This window comes from Ursus arctos, unplaced genomic scaffold (assembly GCF_023065955.2).
Source record: "Ursus arctos isolate Adak ecotype North America unplaced genomic scaffold, UrsArc2.0 scaffold_8, whole genome shotgun sequence".
In the NCBI taxonomy this organism is placed as follows: Eukaryota; Metazoa; Chordata; class Mammalia; order Carnivora; family Ursidae; genus Ursus; species Ursus arctos.
The window spans coordinates 18,111,802-18,136,995 of NW_026623100.1; the positions used below are offsets into that span (position 1 = coordinate 18,111,802).

General features: G+C 38.7%; 1 protein-coding gene across 3 annotated transcripts in view; it reads right to left on the bottom strand.

Moving 5' to 3' along the window:
* Positions 1–25,194, bottom strand: part of LOC113245852 (neurexin-1-beta) — an 819,012-nt gene that overhangs the window by 14,041 nt on the left and 779,777 nt on the right. For 2 of the 3 annotated variants that reach the window (XM_044378176.3, XM_044378172.3), the window contains one exon: positions 12,412–12,499. In XM_044378176.3, coding sequence (XP_044234111.1) covers positions 12,412–12,499 — 88 coding nt within the window. The remainder of the gene's footprint in view (positions 1–12,411; positions 12,500–25,194) is intronic. The other variant, XM_044378170.3, reaches the window with a different exon arrangement.

Here is a 25,194-nt window from a genome sequence, read left to right on the forward strand (position 1 = left end):
TAATTCCCAGCCCCTCCAATATCTTCAGGAAAAGAAGGAAATATGATATTTATTTCATTAAACCAGAAATCACTTCTCCTGTGCTTAGGCAAATTGGGATCGATTTATATCAATGCAAGTATCATATCTGCACTTGTTTTCTCTATGTCTCCAAGTAATAAGCCACTTACTTCCAATGACTAAGTCACTAAGTTATTTAAAATCAACCAAGTTAGCAGTCTCCAGTTTGGTTCATCTGGGTGTCTTATTTACATCAACATCATCTGACACCCACAGCACTACAAATAGTTGAGAGCTAATTTGGAGCTCTTTCCTCAAAATAAGCAGAATAGTTGCAGAAGTTTCTAGGGTATTTTTCAAGACTGTGTCTATTGGAAAGGAAGTTGAAAAGAGCCTCATCAGTCAGCCAAACTTTCTATAATTGTTATGCAAAAGAAAAGCCATATAGGCAATAATTGAGAAAATCAGCTAGGAAGACTCGAGAGTCTATGTTTTTCATCAAAATGTATTAAATTTCAGAAAATGCAAGAAGAGCTATATTCTGAAATGTAGATTATACTCTCCATTACTGATTTTTACTCAAGTATACTCTGCAATAGCAAAATAGCTTCTTTTCCTGCTAGCTTAACGACTAAAACACCTAGGAATACATACACCCAGAAATCACTTCTCTTTAAGATGCATTTCACTTTTTTACATATAGAAAGTTGAACAACCCATCTTTACAAAAACCGAGAGGACTCATTCCAAAGAATCTTCAAGCCTGGAACTAGGAATTTAGGGGGAACCTGCTTTATAGGGAGACAAAAACGGCACCAACATTGTAAGTAGAGTAGTGAGCAATGTGTGTGTGCACGCACATGTGCGTGCGTGTGAATACTGCAGCCCTCCCTCTGGTTCTCTGACAGAAGTTGCTTGTCATGTTTTTTGTTTTGGGTTTTTTTTTTTTTTGGTTTTTTTTTTTTTTTTTTACAATTTACACATCAGGTCAGGGTTTGAAGAGCTCCAGAAAAGATTTCCTAATACCTTGGTGTTAGCTTCCTTAAATATACTGTGTTATCAAAAACTCCTTCTTTATTTGCTCCTAAATATTGCATAGATTTACCTTTAGTAGAACTATTTTCACATGACTTGTCAACTGATGCTCACTGCAGCTACTCTGCCTTCTCACTCACTGTGAGGCTTAAATTTCTTTTCTGATTTTATGCAGTTAATAACTGTTACTTTTGATGAATCGTTAGTATATTGTAGGCTCTGTGCTGTGCACTTTACACACGTTATCTAAATTTATGCCTCAGAACAACTCTGTGGTATAGGAGTTATCACTACTTTACAGGAAAGGAAACTGAGTCTCAAAGAGGTTATGTTATTTAGGCTTCACAAGTAGCAAGACAAAATTCATACTCAAGTATGTCCATAGCTATTATCACTTTATACATTCGGTGCGTCTGCATTTATGACCACAGAACAATTGTTAGTATTTTCAATGTCATCCTTTCCTGTAGAACTGAACACTTTAGGTTTCTTTTTTACACAGCTGTCCAGTTCTACCTTTCCAACTCCACTCCAGTGCACCTGTTGCCATCTATCTGACAATTACGGCAAAAGGAGTTTGCATCACGCAGAATTTTAGGAAACCACTGCAGAGTGGTAAAAGGAATATCGGACACTGGGTTCTAGCCCAGGTACTGCACCTGACTTACTAAGTGACCCTTAACAATTTATGATACCGTTAACATTTTTTCATCACGAACATCATGGCGGTACGTTATTTACCTCCCGGGGTTCTCAGGAAAATCAGGTTGGGTAGAACAATAAATGTGAAAGCACTCAGAGAAGGATCAAGTACGATATAAAAACGAGGATAGTCTGATGATTTTCCCTGCGTCTTCCACACAACAGGTATGGAACCTGCAGCTGTCCCAACCATCAGACACTCCTGCAATATGTACTCTGCACCATGGCTCGCTCAGCTGTGATGCTGACCGCCGAGGACATTATCTTCTTGGGGGTCACTGCAGTCAGGGAGTGGCCTAACATGCATGGAGGCCTGCGAATTCAAGTGACAAAAAGATCACTTAATTTGCAGGGCATGTTAATTCAGGCCATTAATTGTCAGGTTGCATCAGGAGCTTGATTCTATTTATCTGGGAAACATTCTATTGTCACAGATCAGTGCTCTCTGGCTCCCATGGTTGGAGTGCATTAAATTTCTCCCTCTTTCAGAATTTCATTTTGATGTTTTATATTTTTAGGTATCATTGAATCAATCACCTCAGGCTACTCTTTAGTCATCACTGACAGCAAGGTTTATTATCTTGGAAATAACAGCTCTTCTGATGAGGTTTTAGGTTTCTTTCTAAAATCCTTAGGTCAATTCGTTGTTCCTCCTTCCTTTCCTGCTCTGGAATCCTGTGGTGTACTCAGAATGAAATACAGGGTAGGGTCTCAGCTACGGAGCTGTCGCTGGGTGCTAGGTGCCCTGCTCCTTAACCAGGTTCCCTGCACACTGTCTGTGTAAGTCAAGGTCATTCTGGGCCCTAGAGAAGTATATAATTTTCCTGATTTAACACTGGGTCTACTCACTTTGGGTGATCATCTTTATGTTCCTGTCGGAAAGCTATTGCCGTCTCAGTTTTCTTTTGTTGGAAAAAGATGACATTCTTTTTGGTGAAAGTACAAGCGCTGAGGTGAAAGGCAGGTTCTCCACTGAGCTCATAAGAAAGCATGTCAAGCCTAGAGCTGCGAAATACGGAAGGGAGGCCATCCAGCACGGGGAGTGGGCGTGTGGTGCTGTGGCTGGTCAGGTCCTGTGGCCCAGTCTACCTGAATGTCTTAGGAAGTGCAGGCCAATTATAAGCACAGCCAGGAAGACTAATCATTCCTTTTCTCAAGAGCTCAGCGGGGCAGAGACCTGCAATTTTTTCCTCCAAAAATTAGAATAGCGTTGATATGTGCCCTCTTCCCATCCTCACAACCTAAATTTATCCCAACTGAAGCACTGCTCTTGTCTTCTTAGTTTCGTAGTGGCTACTGAGAAAAGTTTTATGCTAATAGAATTCAGAAACACTTCAAAAAATTTTCTAGGTGTTCAAGTGTCAATTACTAACATTTCTCCTTCTTGCCAGGGGATATAGGCTTATTTCCATTTATAAGATGGTTTAGTCCTCCGTTAATTTGCTAGTACTACTAATAAAAGTTAGTGTATATTGTCAAAGGTTCTATGTGGCAGACTGAACGTGAAGCGCTCCCCACGCACTGTGTCTGGTATCAGCACAACAAGGTCATGAGTATTTACCATTATTCATGCTGTTTTGCAGGTGCAAAAAGTCAAGTACACAGAAGTTCAATGCTGTGCTTCCGATTACACAGCAAGTAGCTAAACGCAGACACTCTGACTCCCAAAGTCTGGTCAAGGAAATGGAAGACCTTGGTAGTTGTGGCAGCATTGGTACTTCTCTTTCTACTAGTGTTCTTTCTTTGATGGCCTCTGTCTATATTGGCATTGTTAATACACCCTTTTTTAACCCGGAAAATTAATAAAGTCTTCTTGTCTTTCCTATTTTATTACCAATGCCAGCATTCTTATAACACTGAGGTTGGGTTAGGAGTTAATAATGATGACAGTGATTCAATCAACAGGTCCGATGACAGGGAGGAGACCTGCAGACTGAAGTCTAAGGTAGCGTCTGCTGCTCCTTGGAGCACATGAACCAACAGAGAAAGCATATGGCTCTTCACGGAAGCAGCACGCCCTGGCACGTGGTATTATTCAGAATATGCTGGGTTACCTCATATCATTTGAGGAAAGGTAGTTAATAAAATACCAAAAAAACCTCCACAGGAAACCAATTCCATTACCAAAACAGGTATTTGATAAAAATCACAAGAAAACATGATTTCAGTGCTCCTGGATTTCAGGTTCCCAAAGAAATGGACTTACCCTCTATTTTGCCAAACCTATACCCCATTTCTTCCTTCAGGGTTGGTGAATATTTTTAAAATGACAACAAAGACTCTTATAGTAATTTAGCATTTTCTAATAATGACCTGTGATGTGAAAGGTTATTAATGTTTTAAGGCTGGATACATGTCGATTGACTAAGAATTTATTGCGTACTCACTACTGAATAGATTTCTCTGTTACTTAATATAGGAACGTTCTATATTAGCAGCCAGGTACTTTTTGCAGACTTTCAAGTATGCTTAATCTAACATAACAAACCCATTCACCTCTTAAGTAATAATTATAAGCAGCCAATCATGTGTTAGTTAAGATGTTGGCATACAGCTACTCTCTCTCTAACATCGATAGGGACTGTGGCTCATTTTTCACTCAGATCAAATCTGCATGCCTTATGAGGGCCTTCCCCGAAGACAGAATAAAGCATGCACTGGCGTGCAACCCATGCTAGTAGCAACAGGTCCTCGGTTCGCCAGTGGGTTTATTATCATTATTTGTGTTACCGTAAGCATGTGCCAGGCACTCTGCTAATCACTATGTATGCATCACCTTCTTTCAGTCTTGTAACAACTCTATTCTCCCCATTTTACAGACCAGGAAATTGAGCGTCAAAGAGACTAAGTAACTTTCCCAAGACCAGGAAGGGATGCAAGTCAAACTAGCTCTATCTGACTCCAAAGTTACAGCCAGAACTAATATTCACTCCCTGTTGCGGAACACAATTCTTCCAAAGTGCTCTTAAGAGCTTTTCTAATGTGTGGCAATCATCCATTCTTTGTTGTTGTTGTTGTTGTTGTTGTTGTTGTTGTTGTTGTTAAAAAAAAAAAAAATATTCTAGTGGTGCCTGTCTGTTAGTTACGCAGCTGCCTTAGGCTCATGTTATGATCCCAGGGTCCTGGGATGGAACCCCACACCAGGCTCCCTGCTCAGTGAGGAGTCTGTTTCTCCTTCTCTCTCTAACCCCTCCCCCCTCATGCTCTCTCTCTCTCTCAAATAAAAAAAATTAAAAAGAATTCCAAAATAACAGAAAGGTCAAAATAGTTCACACTGAAGAAAAACTGTGTTCTGAAAACAAATAAAAAACACTTTTTATTATTTTGTTTCCTACTGATTTCCTGGTAGGAACTAATTTTGGTGAATGGAATTGTTTGCCTCGAAAGGTGGAATCATCTTCACTGACCGAGACCTTAATATTCCCCACAGCTTGACCAAACTTCAGATAGGCTTCTTCCTGCTTCTAAGCCCCTGCCCTCCCCCTTTTTTCATGCATTTACTTTAGAAAACTTGCAATTTCTTATTTATTCTCTGCCCCTTTGATATGTAAATATTTTTAAAAGCCTCTTGCTAGTGTTACAAACCAGGATTCTTTTTCTCAAGGACCTGAGAGCTGTCCCTTTGAAATATAACCTTCAAGGTGACAGTTCCTCATCTCCCAGTTTCTGTGGGAAGTAGGAGCCTCCCTGGGAGCAGGAGTTGTAACACCACCTCCAGTCATGAAGAAATTTGAAGGAAAAGGCTTACTTTTTCTTTGGGTGAAGCCAATTAGCAAACCACAGGTGGTCTATGATCCCTCCAGGGAAGCTCTTAAAAACCCTCAAGTCTTCTCTTTCTCAGTTCAGTTCAAGGTGAGCTCAGGTTGAGTTCTGGCCTCCACGCATTACAATAACCTTTAATAAATCTTCCTTGCCTGTTTAATTTTGCCCAATGTAATTTTTGTTTTGACATTGCTGCTCTCAGAAAAACAGGGGAAAAGGCAGTGCAAATGATGTCTAATGACTTTCTTCTGTTTTAACCATACAGCACTCAGTTTTATTCTAGTTTTCTGGAGAATTAAATTTACATGGGAAAAAAATGATTCCTACACCAGAATGCCCTACAGCGAAAGCCTACTAGCCCATCAGTGCCCCAAATCCAGGTGCTTGCCCTGCCCCCTTACGATTAGCTGGGCCCCAGACTCCATATGATTGGCAATGACTGTGGCCTGGTGCTCAGGAGATACTCTAGATGTTTCCAAAAATGAAGTTCTAATTATTGCTGTTTTTCTGGCTACAGCTCAAAACTTCCATTTTAACAGCAATGTATTGGCTATTATGACTAATTAAACTTGCTTTTGAATAATTACATAATACATACACAAAATTTAAATGTAGCACAAAATTATCATCTAATCAGGCTCTAAAAATATGATCTCATAAGTGATATATTCCTTTAAATGATTGTGATTACTTATTTAATGAAAAGATGCGCCTTGTTCAGTATACATATCTTTATTCCTAATGTGGTTAATGGGATCACTTCAATAGAAATCCTTTGATCTTTTCTCAAAATAGCGTACTGGAAAACCACTCAAAATTGCATGGTAATTGCAGCAAATTTAGCCTAATGAATAGTAATACATGTAAAGGACCTTTTGCCATCAAATTTAAATTTATGCCAGCCATGGAATTATTTAAATGAACATTTAAAAAATTAATCCTATACTTGTGAGGTGCCTGAATTCTAGAACAATCTTCTGCACTCCAAGAAATTAAAAGCCCACCTTTTCTAAATTACAGAGCTTCCCAGCTCTCTCCGATTACAAAAAGTAACTTAATCTCTCTCAATCTCCCTAGCTATGAAAATACTTCATAGTTTTGTAAAATAATGAAACACAATGTTTATGAAGTACTAAGAACAATGACGAACACAGAATAAATCTTCACTAAAGACTAGTTATTAGTGTTATCTATCATTATTCATATAACCTGAACCGCACTCAATGTGAAGGAACTGCTGGGCAATCAACAGGTATTCTCCGAGGGGCTGTACTGATCACCTTATCCCCATTCGCTCAGCTAATGCTTAAGAGATTGCCACAAAAATGACGGTCCTTTTCCTCTATAACTACTCAGAGTTTTTTGTTAGTTGGTAAGCTTTTCTTTTTCTCATTTGAAAAAAGTTTGATTTGAAAGTGGCCCAATATCTTATTAGCTACCCCCCTGCCCCCACCCACAAACATAAAGAGCATAGACAAATCATTCTAAGCATTATACATTTAAGAAGAAATTATCCTTCCTAAGTGGGCTCCCAGGAAACAGGAAGCCGGTCCTGTTTCCTCTCTAACAAATGACAATTTAGAGTTATTCATCGGGAAGCTCCCACACGAAAGAGCATCATTATCTTCATTTATAGTCTTAGTCTTAGATACAGTCTTAGATGTCACCTCTTCTAATTTCTTCAGGAGTTTTGAGAAAGAGGTCTGTTTAGAAGAGGGTCTCAAAACTAAGATGCATGGGCAGGATTAAGGGTCATTTTGGAACATAAGTGGTTTGCAGGGTTGCCATTTTGTCAGCTTACTAAGTGAAAAAAAATAAGATTTCAAAGAAATCTGTTTTACAAAGCCTTCTGCTCGTGTGGAAAAAAAATGTGTCTTGAAAACTATGTATATTTACATGATACAAACTGTAATAACAGTAAACACTCATACAGCATGTATTATGATCAAGACACTGTCCTACAACATGCTTTCCATATATTAATTCATTTAATCTAACAACTCGTATGTCTAGGCTGAGGGAAAAGCACAGAAGTTGCAAGTCTTTTTGAAACGTGTGAAGAAAAAGTCATCCACGTGTAACATGTCCAAGGCAGCTGAAACCAGGCATTTTAGGGCAATGGTGGCCTGTGACCTAGTTGCTTCATTCTAAAAGTTGGGGTTCAATTAGATCCTAAATTGTAAAGCCACACTCTCATATTCTCAAGCACTAAATTTATACCAATGTGAAGTTGTCACCTAATGCTTAGTATGCAGGACAGTGTGGCTGGCATCAAGTATAATTGAGTTCCATGTGTTCTCACCCAGGGGGTTGCTCCTGAGCCAGTTTCAACACATACAGTTCCCATCAGGAGGCCTGAGTGGTTTCATCAGTTGCCCACCAATTTTCAGCCAGGAAAAGTAACAGCATTACGTAAAAGGAAAAAATAGCTCGAATATTCTTTTTTTATATATATAACTGAATTGGGAAAATGAAAAGCAACCATTCATGCTCTATTTCATGCCAGGCATTGCAGTTAGTGCCTTAAATATATTTGTTTTAATTCTTGCAACCACACAAAAAATAGGTGAATATTTTAATGTCAAAGATGAAGAATCCAGCCATCATAAAGAATAACTGAAAAAGTGTGTGGTGTAGAATGAAAGACGTCCTTTTGTAGAATGTAACTGAAGGTGCAAACGTTCTATTTTTGTTGCCAGAGCTTAACAGAGCAGTGGGTGGCAAAGTAGGACTCAATACTGCTTGACCAATGGTGAAATTGACAATCCACCAAATATACAACTTCCGTCTTCATTAAGAGTTTTGAGTGGAACCACAGAATAATTCAAATTTATCAAACACTTGATAAAAGATATAGTTTACTTGTGTTCAAGAAGATGCCAGATTTTTCCTGTTTCATTAGTAACAACTTAGGAAGGCACCTAAATGAGCATAGTCCATTTTCACAGAAGAAACCATTTTTTCAAGAGAGGGTGGGTTAGGGTGATTAGAGAGCCTTCATAGGTAAATATTCAGGGAGACTGAAAGAGGTTAGTGTGAAATACAGAGAAGATTTTGGCAACCCACCTGTAAAAGTAATTATGCATCTTTTTACAAAAAATATCTTCTTTTGTTGGGGTGCCTGGGTGGCTCAGTCATTAAGCAGCCGGCTCTTGGTTTTGGCTTGGATCATGTTCTCCAGGTCGTGGGGTTGAGCCCTGCATCTGGCTCTGGACTCAGCAGGGTATCTGCTTGAAGATTCTCTCCCTCTGCCCCTACCCCCACTCTTTGTCTCTCTCAAATAAGTAAACAAATCTTGAAAAAAAAACCAACTTCTTTCACTTGTTTAAGGATTAGGAAAAGTGCATAGCAGATATATCCATTTCTGAATATTTAATTCAGCGTGTTACTTTCCTAAAAAAAAAATCAGTTTCCCAAAATATGACCGCTGATATCTGAAATGATTTCTATCAAGTTATATTTAACAGTATCTAAAGTCTAACAACAGCAGCAACTACAGTTTTTGTTCATGTTATTTTACGTTTGTATTCAAGATGAAAAGCAAGCAAGAAAAATATATTTAAGAAAACCAGTACATCGGTACACTGAGAAACAAAGATGTGCAGGAGTGGCATCCTATAATGAAACAATATTCAGATTAGAATATGATTTTAAAAAAATACTGCTATTCAAAAAAATAGTTGGAAAATAGGGGAAAAAATCATATACACCAAGGATCTCATAAGAAGCTGTCACGCAGAGCCAAGTCTGCCAAAAGAGCAACACTGCATGAATTATTAAAGATGGGTATGAAAAAAATCATAGGGAATTGGACAGAAAAAGTCACTTACAAAATGTAATGCAGAAAGAGGTGCATTCATGAAATACACCATCAAGACACTACCAAGGAGAGGTAAGATCACAAGAAGAGCCTACAGAGAAAGATGACATTGAAGCAACAGAATCTGAAGTTTAAGCCTTAAGAGAATTGATGAACTGAGAGCTATGGAGTGTGGAAAGAAACACCGAGGGAGGGGATGGGAAGTTCCGGTAGACTTGGTGCAAGAGTGTGGAAGGAGCCGTCATCACACACAGTCAGTAGCTGTCGTGCCTCGCACACTGGACAACGGACTCTGATGCAGTGGAAGAAAATGAAAATTCACCCAACAAACCCATGCAGGGGCCAAGACGAACATGGTTCCTGCTTCACGGAGCTTATGCTCTTGTGGGGCGATGTGAGCTGTACCATAATGAACGAGTAACAAACAGGTAAGCAAGATCGTTTCTGATAGTGAGCAAGTATGGTGAAGAAGATGGGATGGAAAGATTGTCTAGAGTATGGCTATTACCAAACGGCTCCTCACTTTCCATCATGCTACGATATGTAAGGAAACAGACACAAATCAGGTGAATGAAAAGGAAAGAGGATGACGAAAGGGTAACCTCTCTCTTTCTCTCCTCTCTTCCTCCTCCCCGCCCCCACCTCCCACCATCCTGTCGTTAGGGCCAGTGTCCCTAGAGCAAGGGGGAGACAGTAAACTGGTCTATAAAGAAAGGTTAGTAAGGCCTGTAAGCAGTGGCTAGAAGAACTGGATCATTCAGTCGTGCAGAGGAAAAAAATAAGCAACAATTTTAAGTGCAATTAGAGTTCTCGCACTGAATTTGCTAGGTACTCAGGGTGAGGATTCTACCTATAAAGAGGATGATGGCCTATACTCAGCAAAAGAAAGATTCAGGCCTGAGGAAAAACCAAATACAAGTACTGTAATTAGTAAGAATCCATACCGCTTTCAGCACTATGTTAATATAGTAAGAAATGCAAAAATCAACATTCTCTCAAGAAAATGCTAATTGGGAAAATAAAATCAAATACAAATATAGAGACACATACACACACACCCCCCAATGTACAACATAACACCTAATAACAAACTTTGTTTTATGAACAATCCAGGCTACAGGGTCTCAGAGAAAATCAGATATTTAAAAAAAAAAATGTCAATATGGAATATTACTCAGCCATCAGAAAGGAGAAATACCCACCCTTTGAATTGACATGGATGGAACTGGAGGGGATTATGCTGAGCGAAATAAGTCAAGCAGAGAAAGACAATTATCATATGGTTTCACTCATATGTGGAACATAAGGAATAGCATGAAGGACCATAGGGGAAGGGAGGGAAATCTGAATGGGGAGAAATCAGAGAGGGAGATGAACCATGAAAGACTCTGGACTCCAGGAACCAAACTGAGGGTTACAGAAGGGAGGGGGGTGGGGAGGTGGGGTAACCGGGTAATGGATATCAAGGAGGACTCGTGATGAGCACTGGGCATTATACACAGCTGATGAATCATTGAACACTACGTCAAACACTAATGATGTTGGCTAATTGAGCATAATAAAAAAATTTTTTTTTAAATAAAATGAAAAAAAGAGAATGTCATGATCAGACTTGTGAAAGTAAGAGAAATAAAAAAAGAAGAAATTTAGGGAAGGAGAAGGCAAAGAAATGGAGCTGATGTAATGGACAAAAAAGAAATAACGTGGATTTTGTCTGTTTGTTTGTTTTTACTAACACAGAATGAGAATACCAGTGGGGAAAAAAAGGCAGGAACTTGGCAAAGGGGCCCAGGATGGCATCATGAAGTGACCTTATTTGTCCAGAGAAGCAAAAGGGAATTGTTGCGGAGACCAATAAACTGGAGGAATGGAATGAATGGTCCTCAGAGTTCTAACCACATTCCGGAGGCTGAGAATTCTGACGGGTGAGGTGGAGAGGTCAGAGGAAGGAGGACAAGAACACGGCCCGTCTCCTGACCTTCTCCTGTGAGCTGTGACTCTGAGTCCCCGCTCCTTGCTGGCCCCTAGCAGCTGCTCCCAGTGCTCAGAGTATGTGGCTACAACCAGGGGGACCCAATATTCAACAGGAGGTGCAAGATACGTATCCTGAGCCCTTTTTTAAAAATAATGGATTCACTTTAAAGTGACAGTCTTCAGAAGAATGCAAATTAGTTATTTTATGGTGACATGAAGTTCTTCGAGGATTCCACGTGACAGCTACAGAGGTCACGAGCTAGCCGACAGTGGTTAGTACTATATATTCATCTCACTCACCTTGTTCACTTAAACAAGAAAATTAGTGCATTTGAAGAAACACTGCTTTACAGAGGAAACGAATGGAAATGACCCTGATATTTGGTATTAATGAATATCTGGAAGCAAACCCAGCCTATGATTCACTCATTTTCAGAGTTCACGGCCATCACTTAATGGTACGGGGCTGCTTTGGGAACAGTATTTTTGTGTTAGTCACACTGTATCACAAAGGAGGAGGAGAAATTATGCATCGACTAGAGTTAAAACGCACCAGCTTAAATTTTAGGGAGACATGGCAAGAATCAAATATTTCTCTATTAAATGTATCAAGGATTCCACCTGCTGTTTGTTTTACTACTGCCGTAATACTCTTACTTCGGAAATTCAGAAATTTATCACTTAAGATAATTTGCTGGCAGAGTGAGCGGTGGGGACTTTTTGTCAGTAGAAAGGTCAAATAATTTTCCACAATGCACTGCAATTTTTAAGCTTTACAATTTTACTATAGGTGACCCAAGGGAAAGCTCATTATACCGTTATCCACAAAAATTACATTGTGAGTTAATGGAATGTGAACAGCAAGGCACCAGCCTTGTGTGCTGTCCCCCACTGCTTTCTCTGAAATACATGATCTCTGTGGGGTTTGTTTTTGAAATTTGTTTTTCAATAAATGTGGGGAAATTTACCCACGTGAAGAACAAAACCCCTTGTCTCACAATGAGGCAGTGTTTAATGGGGTGCACTTCTAGATATAAATTCAAGGCTCATCTAAGGACCATAGCATGCAACACAGATTTAGAGTAGAGCAAAAAAAGTAAGAAAAAAAGTCGACTAACCTAACCCACCTGAGCTCGGCTCACAGGGGTCAATGTCCTCGTCATCGCTGGGACATTCTGCTGAGGCCACAAGGATGTCATCTGTGGTCTGTAAAAGAATCACATTGAGTAGATTAATATAAAGGGACCTAGCAGATACTCTCATCTTTGTCTCAATGACAAATGAAACATCGTCTGTGTTTTCCTGAGAGGTTGAAAAATCAAATTCAATATTTGCCTTCCTGAGGACACAGAGCCTACATTTTTCAACCCATTTTAGATCTCTCATGGGAAGTATTTGCATATTTGTGAAAACCTGAATACAGCTGATTTTATATAAGGACACGGAAATGGTGGTAGCCAACGTGTAGATACCCATTCATTCAACTTCACAGAAAAGCTGCCCACAGTAGCATACAGGGGTTTAAAACAACCTGGCAGAAGCAGATGATTTGAAATTTATGACAACCCTGGAGTGCTACAAAGTATGCATCAGTAGGCTTTATGCAGTACTTGTGCTTGGCTTCCTAAAAGCCGAACAGCTATAACCTTTTATATTCATGACCAGGTAGAACTTGATGAATCTTTGAGATATAGCTTGTCATTATCAGGAAACACAGATTAAGTAGAGAATATATTTCACTGATGCATTAAAGGGAAGCAAATATAGTCCATTTGAGGAATTGTATGTCTCCGTGTGTGTGTGTGTGTGTGTGTGTGTGTGTGTATAGCTTTTATACTTGATTCTTAGTCTTGCAATATTCAGTAGCGGGTATCATTTCACCATTGTCCCTTTCATTATTAAGGTTTCATAATAAATGAAAAGCATATGGGGGGATGATATTTTACTGCAAAAAGGATAGAGGTGACAGTTTTCTCTGTGACATTCTAGTTGCTTCATTGCACTTACAGCAAAAAAGATAACCATCACTGTAATAAAAAGCAGAGTGTGTAAATCCTAGCAGTTAGCCACATAGTCAACACATTTACAAGCACCAAAGGCTGTTCTTTACTGCCACTTACAAGCAGCAAACTCAGCATAGATATTGCATGGAAATTGTGAAGGTTTGCATCAGATTTGGCTAATGTTAAAGTAACAAAGATTTCAATGTATACAACAGAAAATATCTCATTACATCAGCTAAGAATTCAGGAGATTATCATTGTTTAGATGATACTCAGAACCACAACACTGATGAAGTCCTTATTTAAAAAATGGAATTACTATGGACTCTGCGAAACAAACTGAGGGCTTCAGAGGGGAGGGGGGTGGGGGAATGGGATAGGCTGGTGATGGGTAGTAAGGAGGGCACGTATTGCATGGTGCACTGGGTGTTATACACAACTAATGAATCATCGAGCCTTACATCGGAAACCGGGGATGTACTGTATGTTGACTAACATAATAAATACAATAAAAAATATTATTATAATAAAAAAATGGAGTTACAATAATAGAGATCCTACATTAAAGCAAACAAATATGGTAGGACTCACTTTCATTAAAGGAGGACTTAGTACGGTCAGAGATTCAAGTATAAACAAATGTTAGGAAAATTATGCCATTTTGAAAAATGAAGATGAAGGATAATACTCTATGGTGATGAAAACTCGGCTTAAAATTCTTTCAAGTGCAGGGTCTCTAATTACTGAAAAATAAAGAATTTGTTCAGATGCTAACACCTCATAATGTAACTTTTAATAAATACAAGGATTTAAAGAGCATTTTGAGATGGTTTCATGTTGATTTTGCTCTTCGTTCCCCTGAGAAACAGTTGGGCGACTGGATTCGTTTAGTTTGCTGCTGTTATTTTAAAAGAGTTGGTTCAAAGTATCAGTTTTCCTGGAATTGTAACTGTTTGTGTCAGTGACAACTACCAGCAATTGGTGTTATGGTCACGCAGGTATCTTTCATTAAAGTGAGCTTTAAAAGGCAAAACCCATCTTCCTTTTGGCACCAGCACACTTTGCAGGATAACAAACAGACTTGATAATAGCAAGTTATTGGATTATGAGGTCTTGCAGGTCAATTGTTCCAATTCACCCCAGAGCAGATTATCCGCTTTTTTTTTTTTTTTTTTTAGAGCCAACTTCTAGTGGAAAGCTCCTTTTTTCTCAACCACAGTAGATACTCTTTAAAGTTACTTTCAAGGTTACAAGAGAATTTCTCATTTCCCTTGAGGAATTTTAATTATATCGATGAAATTAGTATAGGGTTGTTGTTCTGTTCTTGACAGGGGGAGGAGGAGGAGGAGAATAAATGTTTTCATCCTGTGTTTCTCATCCCAGCGGTGATACTGCCCCCTTTCTCCTCCTTCACCTGGGGCTGGGGGCGGGGGAGCATTTGGTAATGCTTGCAGACATTTTAGGTTGTCACAGCTGGGCTGCGGACTCCTTGGGAGCTGTCTGCTCCTATTAGAATCCAATGAGATTCCTATTCAAATAGGATGTTAGCAGCAGCTTCCCTTGCAGAGAAGTAACATCTTATAATGCACGTGACAGCCCTTCCACAACAAAGAATTTTATGAGCCACAATGTCAATAGTGGGGAAGCTGTGAAACTCTGCTTTAAAAGTGTAAAACTTGTTCTGAGCCTTATTTTTCTCATTTGAAAAAACGGAAAGCATAAAAGTGTCTATTGTTGTAAGGATTAGTCAGAAAAACCATCTAAAATAGGACCACATTGTAAATGCTTATAAAGGTTGTGATATTATCAACATTACTGTTGTTATTTCAATAAATATAGCACTGATTTAATCTTTTTTGCACATATATATATATATATGTAATATCATTGTAGATATCAAACCGGAAATGGTACATGTGAATTATTCTCAACTTTCCAGATCTCACATTAGTATTTATATCAAAATACAGTAGCTATATTGGTATTTTGTTGAACTAAGCTTCCATCTTTTACTGCCTAGGTTTACATTCTGAATGGAAATCAAACATCAAATATAAATAATGAAGGCTGCTTCTTAAAATAAATTTGTGGGCTAAAAATGTGGGACTCAGTGGATAGTGTTTCATGAAGACTAAACTATTTAGGCCACACAAGTTAAATTTTGTTTTAAAAGCTGACCTATTTTCTACATTCTTCTGGAACAATTCCACAGCAAACAGAAAGTGTGAGGATGTTCTCAGTGTTATCTTTCACAAAACACTACCTAAAATAACAAAAAACATCATAAAATAAAGACTACTGTCTACAGCCCTCCCACAGGGCTGATTTAGAAAAAAAAAATCACTGTACAAATACGACCCTACTGTGAAACTAAATTTTAGTTTTTAATGTACTTTTCCTGGTATGATGAATATGTGTTCTTGTTTTTCATATTTTTTCCCCTCAGAAATGGAAAACCAGTAATGGTCTTCTGAATAAAAGATCCTGAATCAATAGTTGCCTTGGCAGAAATCATCACTCTATGAAAAATCAGGAAGCAGCTCAAGTGCAGGGAAAAAAATAAAATTTCATTTCGGAGACTGAATTAACTGAACAATCTTCTAGCCAAAGCCGGGTAATTTAAATTTACTTCACTGTGTTTGGGGCTGCCTCTCTATGACACGCTGTTGAGACAGTGCTAGAGAGAAACTCAAATATGTCACATTAATCAATTCTATTCTTCAGTATACTTTCCCTGATGTTTATAACCTTTTTCAGAAAAGAGACAACCTGCTGAAAGAGACAGAATAGTAATCAAGCAAAAGCATTAGCTTTACATAACTGTCCATTTAGATAAATGTCCCTAACTGTGCATTTAACCACTCACGGGTCAAAGTGCCAGGCTGGTCTTCCCTATTTCAGAGTGGCCCCTACATTCACGCAGCAAGCATCCGTTCTCATTCAAAATGTCTACTAAAAATACCTAGGTTTCCTTACCTTTAGGGGAAAAAAAAATGATGTGGCTAGAATTCAAGAAATAAAGGCACTGAAACTTAATTCCTCATGCTCTGTGGGAAAACCCCAACATGTTATAGGATACGAAAATGTAATCAGGACGGGGAGAGAGGATGTGTATAGCAAGGAGCTACACCAACTTATTTCACTTACTAGATAGCCAGGGTTATTAAGAGAGACACCATCTGGTGGTTTAGAAAGTAGAGAAACTGGTGTATTTTAGTTCGTTATTTCTTACTTACAGGCATCTTCCCCCAACCTTTAATGGTGGAATTTACTGCACATTTACTTGCTCTCACTTTTTAAAAATACAGCACAAATGCCTATCTGTGTGGCAAAAAGATATGATGAGAGGATAGATAAACTTCATCTGTAAGGTTTTATCTCTACTAAGAACAGCTTCCCTACACTTTATTCCTATGATAAACAGCTTTACTGAAGACTGATATATTCTGATGAAACACCTAAAAGAAAACTCTATCAGGACAGACCTGCTGCTTTTTCCCCACTATGCAAAAGGATGTCCACTATGAATTTGATGTCCACAAAGAAATTCATGAGTTACTTTAAAATTGTGATGAAACTTTGTTTCTAAATGGAAAGAGTTTATCTGGCTATACACCCAAATACAACGTTGAAACATATTGTCTCAAGCAACGGTGCTCCCTTGTATAGAGCATTGAGCCTAATCTTTCACTACTGTGGTGGACATTTAAACTGAATTGACTGAGCCAATGGATAGGTTGAGTATGGAGCTAGCTGATATGAGATATGTTTTGCTGACTGATGGACACTTGTTCTTGCTGATACTTTTGTCTGTGTGAAGCCGTTCTCAAAGTGAAAGAGCATTCATGTCTGGCTTGCAGGACAGAATCTGATAGTCTCTCCAGAAAAGATTTATTGCGAGGCATGTTTCCATGAAAAAAAAAAAAAAAAAAGTCAAGATTCAGAATTAGTGTTACAAATTGCCCAAGCCAAGGTCCAATGCATAGCACTGATAAATCTATAAGACAAGAAGTTTCTAGGGGTTGGGGGAAGTGACAATTTTCAAGAGGAAAACTGCAGAAAAACAACCCAGTTGTAGTACTTACATACAATTTCCAAACCATGGGTCAATTTGGCCAAACCAAACCAATAAACAAACACATCCAAAAGGTAATTTTAGTTAATCAACAACCTGTTAAAGGTGCAAAATGAGTTTAGAGACTCTGCATAGATTCTATGGTAGTTTCCATGATCTCAATCTAGCTTTGGGTTCTTATTTGTCAATTATTCCTCTGAGTAGTAGATGCCATAGAAAGATGTCAATCCCATGGCTAACTAATCTAGTAAAAACAAAAGCAATGACTGCAATCCAATACGTGAAGCATGAATTTTAGCTCCAGCACGTGAGTAACAAAAAAACTGAGGATCAGTTAGTTACCAACAAATACGAAACACCTCATGTAGGCATAGCATTTCTGATGGGCACAAAGTATGGTCACTATCTAGCAAGGTATAAGTTGTGGTTCCTATCTCCAAATAACTTATTGTGCCTGCTCTATTCTAAAGCATGGGAACAAATCACTCACTGATATGAATAACAATCAATTCAATTCAAATGGCTTGTTTTTCTTGAAATGTAGCAGCGCTCCCATAACTATTACTTCATTAAGTATTCACCAACAACACGCTTATGCAGAATGCAGGTGAAGGTGCTATTATTCTGAGCATTATAGTTAAGTGCGTGCTCAAGAAAACACAGATTTGTGCACTCATTTACCCAATTTGAATGTTTGAACATTGGCATTCATGAATATTTAGGGCAAAGCTTAAATATCTCTGAAAACAGCCAGCTTTCACATTTCTTTAATGTTTTTTTCCCAGTTGATGCCTCAGGTTATTACAAAAAGTGACCATAAATCAGCTGTCTGCTTGGGGAAAAGACAGACTTGAAAGCCATTCAATTTTCTTCAAAAATTCTGTGACTATTTAAAATGTATGCGATGGCTCCCAACCAGTAGAAGTGGGTTGGATAGAAAAACCCCACCCTGGAAAAGAGATCACAACATCTTACTCATTTTAACACGCATTTTTATATGTATTCGATACTGGTCATCCTGACAGGCAAAACTCAAAGGGGAAGATAGGGATGAGGAAATAATGCCACAAAAAATGAATTTAAAGGAACTATGGAAGAAAGAGAAGAACTGGATTTCTGTTTAGTCAAAAAAGGACATCATATTTTAGCAAAGTTATGCAAAGTAGCAAACCTGCAAAAGAGAAATCTGGTGTCAGAAAACTTGAAATTAAATTTATGTTTTTAAAAAAATAGTACCTCTCTCATACTATTTCTTTTAAGCTACTGATGACCTTTATGCTTATATTGCATTTCCATTTTTAGCCAAAGCAACGTGGGAGAGCTGGCCAGAGGACAAAGTTAAAGCGCAGTTTAAATTTTCAGACAGATACTGTAATAGTCTGTTCTTCTGGATTCTCATTCATTACAATGTGGGGTATAAGAGCCTCGAAGACTGATGGGAGTGAAGGGAAGATGCTGAAGGGGAAACCAGAATAGCCTGTGATCAACCTCGTTTCTTCTCTATTTGATTTGCTTTCGGACAAAGCACTTTCAAAATGTGTTTGGCCATTTCCAAATTGAATGAGTACTGACAGATGTTTATAATGCAAATCTAGGCTTTTAGCTAAGTCTAAGTAGGAATCTCTACTCCAACTACTATGACTGAACGAACTAATTAGTCACACAGGTTGACCTGAAAATCCTTACTGGTAATGATGCCAAAACAGATTTTTTTATCAATGTAAAATGTCAATGATGGGTCATTTCAACTAACATGTCTCCAAAATTCAAGCTTTCGTTGTCAGCATTTAACATGTTAGGGGAAAGAATCATGTTTTCGTGAAGCAGTCATACATCTTCCCGCACTGGGCCAGACTTTAGTGATCATTAGTCTAAACTCTTCATTTTACATATCAGGAAACAGCTGCAAAATTAAGTGTTTTTGTTTGAACACAATTATAGTGCCAATTAGGGACAAAGCTATGAGACTATACTGACCTCAACAGATTGTGATTGTCTCTTATCTTATCCCAGATGACTTCTATCTATCCATTCACCACCCATCCATCCATCCATCCATCCATCCATCCATCCAAACCCATTTTGTCCTTTAAAGGATATGATATGGTCTATAAAGACACATGACGAAAAATATGTTTAAGATAAGTTAAAAGGTGGCAAAGGAGATTATTGGATTTTAGATAAGTAACCACTACAATTGTCATGAAGAAAACACACACGCATACAAGGAGACACACATACACAGCTAATTGCACCACTCAATATGGCAGCACATTAAATCGACACTAAAAAGGGAACAAAATGAATGCTAATGTTCAATTTTTTAAATCTGGTTATAAAAATTCAAATATTGATATAATTGCAGTTATTTTGAAGTGGAGTAAATCCTGAAAGTTCTTTATTTACTTGTTGCAATCTTTTCTTATGTGCTTAAAGACTTAAACATCATGTCTCCTGTTTCTACACAAAATGCATAACTAAACTTTGGGGGACTGAGAGAAATATAAATTATTGAATATTTTTCCGCTTATTCTTTCTCCTTGACTTAGAACATTGCAGGCCATTTTGGCTACAAAATTAACTCAGTGAGGGGCACTTGGGTGTTCAGTTGGTTAAGCATCTGACTCTTGATTTCAGCTCAGATTCTGATCTGACGACCTGAGGAATTGAGCCCCATGTCAGACTCCACACTCAGCTCAGAGTCTGCTTGAGATTCTCTCTCTCTCTCCCTTTCTCCCTCTGCCCTTCCCCACAGTGTCTCTCTCTCAAAAATTAACTCAATGAACTGTTTGTCCCTCTTCTCATAAACCCCCCTATGAGAATCCTTCCAGCTTCCAAGTTCTCCCCTGAGAAAGCTACTGCTTTCACAGCATAAGTGTTAATGAGATAATTATTTTTGTCTTTCTTACACAACCATCATTCAGGTTTTGTCAAATTCTCTCTTATTACATTCTAGAAATAAATAAATGGAAGTGGTAGTTTATTAATAATATTGGCAATTTTTCCACATGCAATCTAGATATGACCATTGATTAGGGTAGTCTCATTTACACGATGGCCCTAGAATTAGACGTTCAAAATCAAAGATGTAGAAAGAGCCATAGGAAGCTAGCTGCCCAAAACAATTCTTTCCTACTGAGTAGTATGAAAACCAATGTCTTCTTGATAGAGCTTTAACCTGGGAACATATGAGAACTTCTATTCTACACAATGCTTGGTGTATGGAACAGCAAGAAATAGGGATGTGGTTGGAAATGATGATGACTTAGTTAGCAGAAAACTAATTTTGATTTTTTTGACCCATGACTTGAATATATGTAAGGTTCTAAACTGAGCTCCCCCAAATAAGCCAAGATCTGAACAGTACTTTAATGGGTGTTTCTACCAAGGGCTGACTGAGAGTAAACATTTTCTGGCTCAGATGTTATAATGCTATTTCATTCATATGCTGACAAGATCTAATCTTTTCTGATTATAGTTAAACTGGAACTCCAAGCTTCCATATCTGACTGCTTCTTTCCTTGTGGTGCTTACGTTGGTTCCCCAGTACATATTTGAAACAGTGTACTTTTCAACCACTTTAGTTTAATTTTTAGTATGCTGATCAATAATGGAAAATATATGCTAGTTCAAAAATCAAGTTGCAATCTGGATTTTAAGCAACACACATCATCTCGGACTAGTTTTTGTGTGTTCAACAGTACTTAAGAATATATATCCTATACATGTAAGTATATACATGTAAGTATATATACTATAATGTACATACGATCATTTGAATATGTGAATCATAATAACTTCTCTGTCTCACAGGGTTGTTGTAGGAATCAAATTTGATATGCATGAAAGCACTTTAGAAGTACAAGATTTGCTACAATGCAGGGTTTATATGTTATTATTTAAACTAATAAGGAATTATTTTTGTTCCTTATATGACACTATAAAGAATAGTTCTGGGGAGAGCTTAAAGAGGGCACCCGACTATCCACTTAACTGCATAACTTTCTTCTTCATGTCCTGAAATCCTCTTGCCCCCTCAGTTAAATAGGATCCGTTTCTCTCATCCGACTGGCCCCTCACATAAACGCTGCTTTTCTTGGGCTGATCCCCTTCCTACTAGGATAGGATTCATTTCAGCATTGCTTATTCAAGGTAATATACAAGACAGGTAGTACCAATCCACACCTGGCCCTGTCATTCCCTCCTCTCCAGGCCTGCTCTCCTACAGAGTCATCGCACAGAGGCAGGGACACTGGAGTCCTCTGCAGTTCTCCTCCTTACTCAGTTTCCTGGGACCTAGAAGATGGTGACAACTTGATTTATTTTATCTCTATGTCCATGGTTTACTTCTCATGTATGCCCTATTACGTCTAGAGCATCTAAATGAACAGATACACAGGAAGAACAGGTCACTTAGCAAACACTGTTAATTAAAGGAGAGAGAGAAGGAGAGGGAGGAGGGGAGAAGGGGAGATGTTCTTTAGGTGTGATCCGAGCAGCACGATGCCCCCTATTATAGCGATTGTATTTGTAGTTATAACATGACACTGCTTATGGTTGTGTCTTCTGTATGGATTAATAATATTCTAATTAATAACTAATATTATACTAGTTAAATACAATAATTAACTAATAACATACTAATTAAATATTTTCTTAGTATATCAGAAGAGTGGAGGTATTTGCCTTTCCAAACTATGTTGAGTCTAAAAGTCTGGGAACTGCTCAGGTGTATGTTTTATTTCATTTCATGTACTTCTGTGGGACAGAGTTTGTGTCCATGTTTAACACCCCTGGAGTATCTATCACAAGAGTTCAATAGAGTTGATTTAAAATGTCATCACTACTGATTGTGGTGAACTGTTTCACAATGTATATGTATATCAGCACATTATCACAGACCTTAAATATATACAATTTTTATTTGTCAATATACTTCACTAAAGATGGAAGAAAGTCATCACACTCTAAACCTAGCTTATCTTTTTAAAATATCTGCGATTTAAATAAAAGTCTTTTATGAAAATGAGTATGATGGTGAAAATTAATAAAATTGAGCATGCATGATTCATTTTGATTTAAAAAACAGAAGAAATATTACAATGACACTTGAATTGGTAGAATCATGTCCAATAGCCTTACTCCTGATGGTCATCTTCCTAAGCTCACTACATTGAGGTGTGTGTTTGTCACAACTGCTCATTTATAACAGCTCATTAAATCTCAAAATCAGAGTGAGCAAGTATAGATTATTTTCCAGGAGTATGACTCCTAAGAGTGGGAGATGAGAACTGTGGCAAAATCACACTTTTTCAAAGATTTTATCTGCCTCTAACATCTCTAGAAGTGACAATGGAACTTTATAACTGGTTTCCACATTATACCTCATGGCTGGAAATTTATGGTAGAGAAATAGCAAGAAGTGACAGTATCTTTAACTGAAAAGGGAGAATGACTAAAAGTTAGAAAGAAGGAAAAGCTAAAAATGTCTTGCAATAAGTCGGTCTGCCTGTTTTTATGAAGCAGTCCTGTCCCTTGAGAAAGCAATAAGATAGAGCCTGCTTTATAGAAGAAACTGAGAAAAAATAGTTAACTATCATTCTGGATGCTTACCCCCCAAGTCTGCCTCCCCCCTGAACTCTACTGCAATAGTCTTGCGTTGTAAATACTTTTTTTTGATTATAAAGAAACTATACCTCTATCATGTTTTCCTTCAATATCTAACAATGAGATGAAAGTTTTATTTTTCTCCTGAAATAAACTGCATAAAGATAAGGGCTGGCTTAGATCAGCCATCAAATTCGGAGCAAGAAATATGTGTGGGACAGAATGCACTCACAAAATTGAGATTTTGGACTGATTCTTCCATAGCTTCGCTCATTCATTAATTCATTCACCTACTTATAATCATTTACTGAATACCTTTGATTAATAAGGAGTTACGCAGAGGGCGAACGTAATAGAGAGCCAACATCCCTACCTTGAATTGCATGGAGAACTTCAGGTGTGTGACAAATAGAGGCTGTCCATGAGCAGAATGTTGCTCTTCGACCACTGAGCACGGAAGGAGTCGAGGTGTGAGAGCTAGCCAGATGGGGCTGAAGTCCCAGCTGCTGCTTATTAGCTGTGTGAGTTTGGGCAAGTTCCCTAACTTCTCTAGGTTTCTTCGTAAGTACAAATGAAGTGATTTACACCTATTTGGCAGGATTACGAAGAGTATTAAATTCTCTAGGGCTAGGGATGCCTGGGTGGCTCAGTTGGTTGAGCGTCCAGCTCTCAGTTTTGGTTCATGATCTCAGTGTCCTGGGATCGAGCTCCACGCACTGAGCATGGAGCCTACTGGATAGTCTACCTCTCCCTCTGCCCCTCCCCCCCATTGGGGGCTCTCTCCCTCTCCAGATAAATAAATAAATAAAATATTAAAAATAATTCTCTAGGGCTAGAGAGGCCCTGTCTAGCACAGTGGCTGGCATTTAGAAGATGTTTTGACAGTATTATTACATAGACACAGCTGGCTCTGTACACACGCTCACTTCACTCTCCGTGCAATGGGCGGGGGGAAGTTGTTCGTATCACGGGCTCCTGAGATCTTTAGGCACAGATATTCTCTTCATAAAGCAAGTGTAATTTCTGACTTAAATCCACACTCCCATGTTTAAACATTCTATAAACAGAGTAAATTACATATTTGATATGAGAGCACTTTTTAAAACACCTCAAAAAACATCATATCATCAATACACGGAAAAGCCAGGGAGTTCTTTTCTGCCCAGCTGTGTGCTGTAACCTAGAATTTGTCCAGTTGTATTTGTTTCAGAGTTGGGAGACTCCCAAAGATACCCATCCCAGTTGCCTTATGGTAAAGAGAGGAAAACTGTCATGTGGCATGGCCAGGTGCACAGGATCCAATCACTACCTAGCTCGGCGTGGGACTCAGAACGAGACCCTACCTCCCGGCCCTCCATCCAGTTGGCATTCCCCTCCCATCACTGCTCCCGGTTTTATGGTTGGGTAAGAAGGTAAAAAAATAGCCACAGGATTAATTCGCTACTTTCCCCAAGTGTCTCAAACATGATTTGCCTTTTTCGATTCTGCCCTAAGTATTCCTGAAAATTTTAAGCAAGGTCTTTAAGAAACACCAGGGAATGGCATCCGCTGACATCACCCCGAGCTGCCAGAGCAGAGAGCCCTCAGCAGCCCCTGCAAAGCCCACGAAGGACCGCCTGCAGGACAAGCACGCAGATGCGATGGGGGAATTCTGCGCATTGTGTTCTGCGGAGCACCCGGAGCTTCAGAGAGCCTGCCTTGTGCGCACATTTCATTCGGTGAAATCTCCACTGAACTCTTCTCGCAGGTATTTGAGTGTTTTATTTGGTTATGCCATTGTCTAATGACCTCTTCTTCTTCAACTGCTCTTCACACGTTACTATTATTATTACCTTGACCATTAGAAACATGGTGACAAGTAGAGCTCACACGTAAAACACTTCGACGGCTAAGTGACTAAGCACGTCCTCTCCTGGACAGCTCCTCTCTCTCCAGCCTTGCATCTACAATCAGTTCCACTCAGTTCCGACACACAACCTCCAAGTTGCTATCATACCTCTCCCACCTGGTTGTGCCCTTTTCCTTTGCGGGCAACCCCTGCCGCCTTCCCTTCCTTCTCATTACCGGGATGCCTGCTGATGAAGGGTCATATATAAGCTTTCTGTTCGCACACACGCAAATGTCACTTGTAATCCTGAGAATCTTTGAAATCACCAACGTGTCCCCTTTTAACCAAAGGGTTCAGAAGACAAGCTTTTCTTGATAGCTTGGTATCA